Here is an 11102-nt window from a genome sequence, read left to right on the forward strand (position 1 = left end):
AAAAAAAAAAAAAAAAAAAAAAAAAAGCAGAGTACTGCTCGTGGTGGTGTGCACCACCCAAAGCCAGAGCCCAGCTGTCCAGGCTACACAGTGCACTGGCCAGGCTTTGTGCAGGAGGAGTAATGTGGCTACATCCCCAGGACTCCAAGTAAGGCTGCTGGGGCCAGTCCAGTGCTGGCCCCAGCCTCCCCAACTCCACCCGGGGCAACTTGCCATGTGCCAGAGTGCACATAGCACAGGCATTCCCCAGAGACAACTAGCAGCAGCACAAGATGTGGTGCTGCTAGTTGTCCCTGGGGAACCAAACATCCATGTACGTCTGGACATGGCCATTTTGTTTGGAGAAGTGAAGATGGAGAGGGGGATTTAATACCAGCTTTCAACTACCTGAAGGGTGGTTCTGGAGAGGATGGACATGAACTGTTCTCAGCGGTGGCAGATGATGGAACAATGGTCTCAAGTTGCAGCAAAGGAAGTTTAGGTTAGATATTAGGAAAAACTTTCTCATGAGGAAGGTAGTAAGGCACTGGAACAGGTTACCCAGAAAGGTGGTGAAAGCTCTATCCTTGGAGGTTTTAAGCTCTGGCTAGACAAAGCCTTGGCTATGATGATATAGTTAGAAAATTCTGCTTTCAGCAGAGGGTTGGACTAAATGACCTCCTGAGGTCCTTTCCAACCCTAATTGTCTATGATAATATGTGCTGTGGGTAGAAAAGAATGAAGTTGCAATAAATCACCTTGTGTGTAAGACCATAAGAAATCTTAGGCACAAAAAGGATTGTACAGCCTCAAACACTTTTCTTTAGCTTGAGACAGAGGCCTAAATAATAATGTTAATTAAAATTTAAGACATGTAGGTGATAAGTCACTTACATTGTGTAATGCGAATTGTAAACTCCTGCAGCCAGGTCTTATTTATTCTCCATGTGCCTAAGTGGCAAATATTTGGGTGCATAAGAGCAGCTTTGTGCATGTACCGTACTTTGGGATTCTGTTTCCAACTCCGTGACATGAAATTGCTCAGTTGCTGCAAAAGGGAGAGGAGCTGTCCTTGCTGGAAAAGGAGAGGAGTGCCCTTCAGCTTTCAGCCCAATAGCCTTGTGTAGGGCTGTAAAACTTCTCTGTGGTTAGGGGCCATAGGCCACATATTGCACAGGCCACATACCCCCTGGACACAGCCTACACACCACGCAGTCATACCACATGCTCCCACCACCACTGCACCATGTGGCGGACGCTGCCCTCTGCCCCACCCTGCTGCAGCATACCAGTGCCCCTGCACCCTGGACACCGCACTGCACCATGTAGGCCCCCCTCCTTACACTTTGCTGGCATCCCCGCACAGGGTCCCTTGTCCCTCTGAGCTGCCCAGCTGTACCCTCTCATGAGCTGTGCTGCTCTGCTCTGTCCCAGGGGTGGGGGCAGAAAGCAGAAGCCAGATGAGGGAGAGGAAGCTTAGAGATTGTCAGCAGCAGTCACTGAAGCAGTGGGGAGAAGTGGTGCCTGAACTGAGATCCTGGAGGCTATAGGTGGTATGCATCACCAGTTGGACAGCCCTGGCCTACTGGAAGGGTACTTGCTCAGGGAGAAGGAGACCCAGATTACAGATCTTCCTCACCTAAAGGTGGGTTAAATCTGTATCTCCTGCTTCTGTGGGCCAGGCCTAAAAGCACTACATGCTACTCTCATTAAAGTTGGGCAACTGCATCTTGCATCTACTGTTCATTGGATAAAATAGATAAACAGCACTGGGAGTGTTCATGCTCCTTTGGTAGCAGGGTTCTCTCCCTTCACTGGGCCACAAACCCTCTGGCCTGTTCTGTTCCTCCTGGTTCTGCATATCTGCATGTCAGTAGTTATTCCAAAGCAAAATGAGTGTAAGGCATTTTAGTAACATCAATGGTGTTATCGTCACACAGGAATTACTCGGTTTATCAAATGATACCAGCAGCCAAGAAAGACATGAAGTGCCACAGAATTATTTATGAGGCAAGACAGAAATTAAATATTTAAAAATAGAGGAGGAAATAAGAGCTTAGAAGTATTTTTACTGCCTAGAACTTTTTTTAATGATTTGTGATTTGCTTTTGAGGACTGAGAAATAATGATGGTAGGATAGAAGGTAAAGTAAATGAGGTTCCATCTTTGAATTCACTGATGGTCATGGTTTGAATATCAAATCTGGTATAGCTTTTTCCATGGGACCCCAAAGAATATTGCTTCTCAATTCTTTTTTTTTTTTTTTAAAGAAGTAATTAAGGCTTTAGGAATCTTGTTTCATATTAATACCCTAAATGAAGACACTTGTGAATTTTCTTATGTTGCTCCTTAGAGCTGAATCAATGTGAATGACAGGAGTAAACATCAATCAGATGAGTGCATTCTGTCCAAATGCTTCTGATGAGATCCATAACTTTTAATATGATTACTGAGTTGAAAAAAATGATGTCAGACATCAGTTAAAAATATTAAAGAAATAAATTCAATCTCAAATCCCAAAATATTTCCAATGCAGGTACATAGAAGGTTCCCTCAGCAGGAAAGGTCTTGCTAGTTTAGCTCTAGATTGTGAAACTCCTTCTCATTTTAAAGTCAGTGGAACTAGTCAGAGAAAGGTACTACTTCAGGCTCCATTCTTTTTTAATTTTAGTCTTCTATTCCATTTGTGCATTTAGGGGTGGTTCCTTAAAAAAATAAGGTACTACCATCATTTCTTGAGACCTCAGAACAATTTACTCAAGTGCTTGAATATACATGGCTATAAAATGGTTCAGAGTTTGTTTGTTTTTTTTTAATTTTAAGATCCTGTATTTTGATACATAATTCTATGGCACTATCCTTAGAAATTAAAATAAGAAGATATTCTGCTAATTTGAGGTCATACAGCCCATCTTACACTTTAAATGTTTATATAACAATAAATTGAAGTGTTTCTGAAGCAAATATCAGGACTCTGAAATAATATTATTTTCTTTAACAGACTGTCACAGAAAAGCATAAAATGAATGTACCAGAAACTATGAATGAAGTCCTTGATATGTCTGATGATGAAGGTATATAAAAAAAAGTAAAATTTTATCTACTTTAAGTCTACTTGCTGTAACATCAATTGTTATTAAATTCATTTTTTGCTTACTGAATGATCACTGTTGCAAAATGTTTTATTAGCTATGGCACTAAATTGTTTTATTGATATATGGATATTCAACTTTTTATTTATTTTATTTATTTAAATCAGCAGTTCGTAAAGCCAATGTCCCTGAAATTCTCAGTGATGGTGAATATATATCAGATGTTGAAGAAGGTATTTGTGCATTTTTGTATTGCAGTGAAGTTTAACCTCATTTTTTAAAATGTCCTATGTGTAGAAATTAACTCTTCTTAAACTAACTTTAACCATTATTACCCTGCTAGCAACAATTTGTGCATTATACTAAGTGTGCTTTCAAAAATTCTCTGACTTCTGATTAACACTTTAATTTTTTGTCATAACTTTTGCTTCACTCTTAATTAAGTAACGACTAATTTTCTGGGATATTCTCTCTGCTGCAGTTTCTATTATAAAGAGAGAGAAATAGTTTCTCTATTTTAAAATTTAAAAGGTACATATTAGACAGACATATTGAAATATTTGGGGAGATGGCTAACAATGTGAGAACTGTTAGGATTTTTTAACATCTCTGTAAAATGAGTATTGGGACTATTGATTTTTAAATTGATAGTAAGTGCCTGATATGAAAAGAGCTGCTAGAGTTTAAAAAAAAAAAAAATCATTTAGTGTAACACCACAGAAGTTTACACTTTTATTGCAGTATGAGGATGATGTGCTATCATGACTAACATGTGTTAGGGTGTTACAGAGTGAACGTATCTGTTAGTACTGAATTAGACTGTGAAGTGCTGTGCAATAATAAAGGGACTCCATTTGGATTGCAAGAATTTGGGTCTTTATTAGAAGAGCCATGTGCTTGGGTGCTGCTGCTTGCAACTATGAAGTGCAGTGTGTGCTCAGAGCCATTGTGAAATTCTCTAAGCAGTTGAGATTCCTGGTGTCACCCTCTAAATCATCCTCACTACAACTTGTTTTCCAACCTACAGGTATTTGCAGGTTGTTACAACATTAAAGCCACGCATGGGCAATTATTTGGGCTGGAGGGCCACTTAAGGAGTTTTGGGCCACTTAGGTCACCTTTCCCCCCTGGCCTACAGCAGCTCACCAAAACTCTAAGTGGTAGATTACTAGACTGGTTCAGGGGTGCTGGATGAAGCAGGAGGGTGGGGTCTTCATGGAGACCAACCTGGAAACCCTGTGGGCAGGACACATTCAGCTGAGCAGATGGAATGAGGCTGCAGGCATGCAGGGCAAATGCCCAGGACAGAGTTGAGATCTGTTCCCCATATGGCCCCACACTTGCCTCCCCACAATTCTGGCCATGGCCCCACTTACCCTCCCAACTCCTGGACACTGCTCTCCAGCTGCCCATGGCCCCATCCCATCCGCTTGGCTGCAGGGGCCCTGGGCCCGTCTCCATGGAAACCCCACTTGCCCACACTGTCTGGTGCCTCCAGTGGTGGGTACAGTGGGCAGACAGGCTGAGATGCCCAGGGCTGGTGGCAGTGCCCCTGCTGGTGGTTGTGGAGCAGATAGGCCTGCAGTGCCTGGGGTCTGACAGGAGCAGGAACACTAGCAGCAGCAGCTGGATGGAGCCGCTGCTGGAAGCTGAGTCCAGCCACTGCATTGACCCAGCCCCACTGCAGCTGGGGATGGCAGGACTGGCTGCATGCGACACAGTCTGGGATGCCCCCTGCACCTGGGCCCCGTGGGGCTGAGGGACCTGCCACAGGTGAGAGAAAATCCCTTGGCAGGCTGATCCAGCCCTTAGGCCATATTTTGCCCACTGTTCTTTAAGCTCAGCCCTATGTAAAAGGAGATACACAACTGTGCCACCTCAAGAAGAAGCTGCAGCTCGCACAAGGTCCAATTAATGAGTCTATGTATAGTAAATTCTGTGTATGGGGCCTTATTTCTGTCCCCACATTTTCAGTACCATCTATGTAAGGATTTTGAGCTACTTGCTGCAGCCATTACTACAATGATCCTGAGATACTCAGAAAATCCTTGCTCACCACTTTCCCTGTTTCCTCCCCCCAACCCCCCACCTCCCCGCAAACCTTTACAAATGCAACAGTGCAAAGACCCTTGCTTTCTCTGTCTTGATGAAATTCATCATCATGATGAAAACAATGCAACAGGCTTTTGTTATTTTCCATTGTGTTCCTTTTAGCTTGCACCAGAGCTATAATTTCTTTCTGTGTAGCAGTTACTGAGGCATTAGTTGCAATTTTCCTCATTCTTTCTATTTAGTCTGTCTTCTGATTTCATGCTTCTCAAGAAGTTCACTTTTAAATTTCCAAACTTCCTCTATAGTATTTTAAAAATTTGAAAAAAGCCCTTTTAGCAAAATGTTAAAATCTTTGTTAAAATGTAAAAACTATGTTAAATTTTTAGTTCATGGTAGGGGGGCAGGCTTTTTTTAATTCAGAAATTTTCAGCATGTTCGTTCCATTATTATCTCCACATAGTTAATATCCTTATAATCTACTTTTTTTAAAAAAAAAAACTCTCCTAGGTTGTCATTTTCTAATTGTACTTTTCATAGCATAGAACAAAATGATTATAGCTGGCCTGAATACTAATTTATTACAGTGTTCATTAATGTAACAAAAAATAATAGTATATTTGCTAGTGCTAGAATAAAAACTCATTTGTCTAAAAAGCCAGGTGAGAAACATTTAAGTATGGACTGGCAATCACAGAATTTACTATTTAAGGCATTGCTGTAATGTTGCAGCATCTATAGATTCAGTACTAGTCTTATAGTTCTATGAAAGATAGATAAATTCACTAAATTATATTTAAAAGACAGTTTTAAAATGTTAAATAATATTATGAATGCTTCAAATAGTAGAATCATAGAAAAGTAGGTCTAGAAGGGACCTCCAGAGGTCATCTAGTCTAGTCCCCTGCCTATGCCAAGATCATCCCTATACAAACCCATTGTTCAAACTCTTAGCAAAAGTACATGGTCAACACTGACAACCACAAGACTAACACCTTAACCTGCCACAGGTAAAACAGGGGGACCGCAGTAGACAATGTTCTGCTGTGAAGGTTGTTAAAATATGCTCAAAAGATCTAAGGAAGAGGGATACAACCCCTGCTACAGAGGAAAGCAAGGGGAAGAGGGATACACGGTCTGTATCAACCTGACTGGGACCCTGGTGATTGGTCCAATCCTGAGTGAAGGGGTAAGACTCTCTAGCCATGAACCTCTTAGTTTAAGTCCCAGCAGAAGCACTGGAACATCCCTGTCAAAACAGCAGGCAGGCAAAGAAAAAAAATCTTCCTAGTCCTGGGAAGCAACTAATAAAGCCCAGAACCATGGGAAATCCCCATACAAGAACATAAAGCATAACTACTCCTAGATCATCCCCAACCAATGCTTATCTAGCATCTTCTTAAACAACTCCAGTGATGGAGATTCCACAACTTCTTGGCAGTCTGTTCCACTGCCTTACTGTTCTAACTACGAAGAAGTTTTTTTTTCCTGTTATCCAATCTAAACTTACTGTTCTGCAACTGCAGGCCATTAATCTGTGTCCTGGTCTCTGCAGCAAAGGAGAAAAGGTGTTATCTTTCTTTTTTGTAGCACCCCTTCAAGTATTTGAAGACTGCTATCATATACCTTGTCAAGTGCCCTTTACAAAAACTAGCAATCGGGACTCATAGTAAAGGTGATATCTTTTATTAGACCACTTAGATTTTTGAAAAAAAATCTTTAATTGCAAGCTTCCGGGCACAAACACCCTTCATCAGGCATTGGAGAAAACATTGTAAAAGTTCTCCTGGGTAGAAATGAAAGTTCATATTTCATAGAAGAGTTAATGGTGTGATAAAATCTCCTGTTTGGAAAAGTTCATTTTATATGCAGATTAGGCTCAGAGAAAAGTTGGAATAGTCTGTTTACCTCAATGTAGTTTGGTGGTAGGCAGAAGGTAGTCATATTTCCTCTTTACACAAACTAAACATGCCTATTTCCTTCAGCCAAATATGACTTGCTTTCCAACCCCTTTGTCATTTTTGTTATCCACCTCTGGACCCTCTATATTTGCTTCATTTCCTTTTTAAAATGTGGAGCCCCAGACTCTACACGGTACTCTAACCAGTGCTGAGTAAAGACTCATTATCACCTCCTGTGTCTTGCCTCTAGTGCTTCTATTGATGCATCCCAAAACCATAGTTGCCTTTTGTGCAGCTGCATCATACTGCAGACTTAAATTGAGTCTATGATCTACCAGGGCTCCCAGATCCTTCTCCATAATGTTGCCAATCAACAAGTTGTCACTCATCTTGTATTTGTTTCTGATTATTCTTCCCAACGTGTAGCACACTGTATTTATCAGCGTTAAACTCCAACCTCTTAGATCCAGCTCAGCTTTCCAACTTGTCAAGATCCTTCCAAATTGTACTCCTGTCTTCCAACATATTCACAATCCTTCCCAGTCACATGCCATCTTCAAATTTGCTCAGGAAGCTCTCTATTCCAGCACCTAAATTATGCTCCTGCCATTTTGACATGGATCCATTTATAATTAAACTTTTTCTTGTGGCTATTCATCCAGTTGTCTCCCTACCTTTTAGTAGTTTTGTTCAGCCCACATTTCTCCTTATTTGTGAGACTGTCATAATGGACTTTGTCAAAAGCCTTGTGAAATCCATATACGTTATATCCACTGCATTTCCTTCATCCACCTAAGTAGTTACTTTGTCAAAGAAGGACATTACATTTGTTTGGCACAATTTGTTCTTAGGAAATTCATGCTGGCTGCTTGTGATCTGCTTTTTCTCCTCGGGATGCTTACAAATGGATTTCCATATGATATACTCCAGTAACTCCCAGTAAGTAGATTATTCTAAACCAATACATTGCTGCCTCTATCCAGTTTCATAACCCAAAACATGTCATTTTTAGACCTTACCTCCATAAGTAGGAACTCTGGGCCAGATTTAGATTGCCTCAGCAATTTAGATTCCCCATCTTCCCAGAAGCGGGTTTCTTCTTGCTTGTTAACTCTGAGTCCCACAACACTGACATATTTGTTCTTTTAGGAGGCCTAGCTTCCATAGGAGGAATGGTGAGGGCTAACTTACCCTGTTCTTTAGCCCCATGTAACCTATAAAACACATGGTCACAGGAGCCCATGAGCAGTGCCACTCCCTTCCCCTCAGCCACTGTGTGACACAAAGGGACAAGGTTGGGCATGGTATGAGACAAAAGTTCTGCCCAGCTGCCCACCACTTCTGTGGCCACCACAGGAAGCTGCCTTGCTGGGAGGCATGGGGCTGTGCTCCATTGGTCTGTCCTACCTCCAAGTGCTGAGAAGCAGCTGGTTACACACGTGCATGGAGAGTGCAAGGCAGCCAAAGCCCATGCCACTTGCCCCAATTCCCCTGTGTGTTCCACAGCTGCCCACAACAGCAGTGGTTTAGCCAGGACATGGGGCTCAGACCCTCAACTTGATCTGCAGCCTCCTCTGGGCATTAGGTAAAGTGTGCCTGGAAGGGCCAGGAGAGGCAGGAGGGCCAGGGGTCTGGAAAGGACTGCAGCTGAGAGAAGGGGTGGGGGAAGAAGCAAGGTGACCTGGACAAAGCCAGACTTTCTGACCTTGGATATGGTGGCTCTTGGCCAAATGCATATACTGCCTGCCTGCCTGCCTGCCTGCCCAGAGTGCTGGTGGACTTCCTATTCACCCAGAGGGCTGTTTTTACTGCCTCTACAATTTGCCACCCTAGGCAGCCACCTATGCTATGCTGGCCTTGTATAGAACTCAAGTCTCTCACTTCCCAGGGTGAATGCTGTAGCTACTAAGCTATTAGGCAAAAGATAAACACCATCACCACTGCTGTTGCTTTCTGAATCCCCTATCCTCAAAAACTAAGTGCATAATGATCTCAGAAGTGTGACTTGTCATTGTGAATCTCAAGAGAAAGGAGATGTATAATGGATAGTTTGAAGCTTTAGCATTTCCCACTGACTACTTTTAAGTGTACTTTTTAAGGCATTTATCTCCCTCCGTTTTATGCATAGAGCACTCTGAATATATGTTACTTGAATCCTGCTGTCTGTATTCAAGTAGTAATGATGCTTCATTCCAAAGTGAAATCTATGATTAATAAAGGATATTAGGCCAAAGTCTCTCTTTCTTTCCCAACCCCTTATTAAATTACAGACTCCACAGGAAAGGAGCTGCCTTGTCCTATGAAGCAGGTCATTAACACTTTGCAAATAATAGTGATGGATTCTGAGACCCTTCTCCCATAAGTTTTCAGTGCTTTACAGAGCTGTAGATACCAAATATGCATTCAAATTAATAGAGGTCAGTACATTAAAGCTTATAAAGTAGTCTGATAGCTATTTGACCTGGAAATGCCAGGTCAAATAATGGCTATTTTAAAATAGTCCAGATGACACAGTTGATAAATGTACAAGATCCATCCCAGGCAGGTCTTTTCAAAATTGACAAGATTAAAGCAGTGCAAGAAGCACAAATAAGAATGCAGATAGAGGCATAGCAGGGAAGGTCCAGGCCCTGGACAGCAATTCCTCATAGGGCTGCAATTTTTGCACTCCTGCGAAGGTGGTACATGGCACTGCTGCATCGATGGCCTGCCCTCAGTTCCACTAGTGGGTGTAGATATATGTATGTAATGTTTGAAGTATTCCCAAATGCCATGGAGTGGGAATTGGTTCACAATTATGTGAAGTGTTGTGACTTTGCTGGGGAGCACCCAGCACAGCATGCCTCGCAGTGGGTAAAGGGAGGCAAGCATGCATGGTTTGAGTGTTACTTGGAGTGTTTTCACCTTTCTACTTTCCCTTATCTTAAAAAAAGGATTCAGTAAATTTTAGTTGCTTAAAGTCTGCCGTGTGTGCTTGACTTGATGGGGACAGAGTGCTTAGACTTACAGTTTTTGATTCCCTGTGGCTGGGGGCATGTTCAGGGGTTATGGTTACACAGGAAGTAAGAACAGCTAGTTATTAAATAGCTATTAGCAAAATAGCCATGCAAGGGAGCTCATTGATAAAAAGAGCCAACAAAAACGGACAGTGGAGTCCTTGCTGCTTACAAGGGGAATCAGATGCAGCATTGGGGTGGGTGAGGAGTGATGCAGTGTAGGATGCCTGAAGGACCAGCCAGACCCATGTCACAGAACATTTGGTGTCCATACATAACACTGAACAAGTTCAAAATTGTAGTTGATGTTCCAGTACCCTTCTGAACCATTGCATGCAGATTTAAACCAGTTTAACAGTCTTGTATGTTTGTCTGCTTTAGGTTTAAACCACATGTGGACCATTCTAAGTGTTATTTGTAGCCACACCCTAAGTAGCCCTAATCCAAGCACTCTTTAACATAGTAAAGATTGGGATCAAAAGCCAAACTGATAGGACTCGCAGCATCCCACATTCTCTCCTCTCCTTCCTCCCCTTCCAGTGGGAGGGAGAAAGGGAGAGCAGCAAGCTCTCAGGGAACCCTGCTGAAACCTTGCTACTGCCACCCTGGCTATTGCCAGTGTGCTGACAGCAGCAGTGACACTGTGGGCACCAGAACCTGAATTTCTGCTACTGCTATCAGGGCCCTGGCAATAATTGATGCTCCAGCTGTGACAGCAGTGTTACCAGGAGTCATAGCAGTGAGGAGAGAATTCTGCTTGCCCCTGCAACCCCTCAGGCAGTAGAAGGCTGTCTTTGACAGTGGCTGCTTTTCAGCAACTGCCATCTGATCATTGATAGACCACCCCCTTCCCTGGCAGGGGAGAGGCTAGGCTGTCAGTAACTGGGCTCCCCTGGTGGTGTAGACCAAGATGCAGGCTCCCATTACTGCCTGTCTGGAGAGCTCACCTTTGAGACAACACTGTAGTTCTATACCTCATAGAAGACTGGGTATATAGACAACTGTATGCCCCTCATCTCAGTTCAAATTCCCAATTACTGTGGACCAGTAGCACAATTCCTTAGGTGGTTTTTTCGACCATCATC

General features: G+C 42.6%; 1 protein-coding gene across 3 annotated transcripts in view; it reads left to right on the top strand.

Annotated features, from left to right (window-relative positions):
* Nucleotides 1-3928, top strand: part of ANK3 (ankyrin 3) — a 604477-nt gene extending 600549 nt beyond the window's left edge. For 2 of the 3 annotated variants that reach the window (XM_019507910.1, XM_019507908.1), the window contains exons 22-23: nt 2981-3053; nt 3239-3928. In XM_019507910.1, coding sequence (XP_019363455.1) covers nt 2981-3053; nt 3239-3339 — 174 coding nt within the window. In that variant the 3' untranslated portion in view covers nt 3340-3928. The remainder of the gene's footprint in view (nt 1-2980; nt 3054-3238) is intronic. The other variant, XM_019507909.1, reaches the window with a different exon arrangement.
* The last annotated feature ends 7174 nt before the right edge of the window (nt 3929-11102 follow it).

This window comes from Gavialis gangeticus, unplaced genomic scaffold, assembly GCF_001723915.1.
Source record: "Gavialis gangeticus isolate Ggan-Ray unplaced genomic scaffold, GavGan_comp1, whole genome shotgun sequence".
Classification (NCBI taxonomy): domain Eukaryota; kingdom Metazoa; phylum Chordata; order Crocodylia; family Gavialidae; genus Gavialis; species Gavialis gangeticus.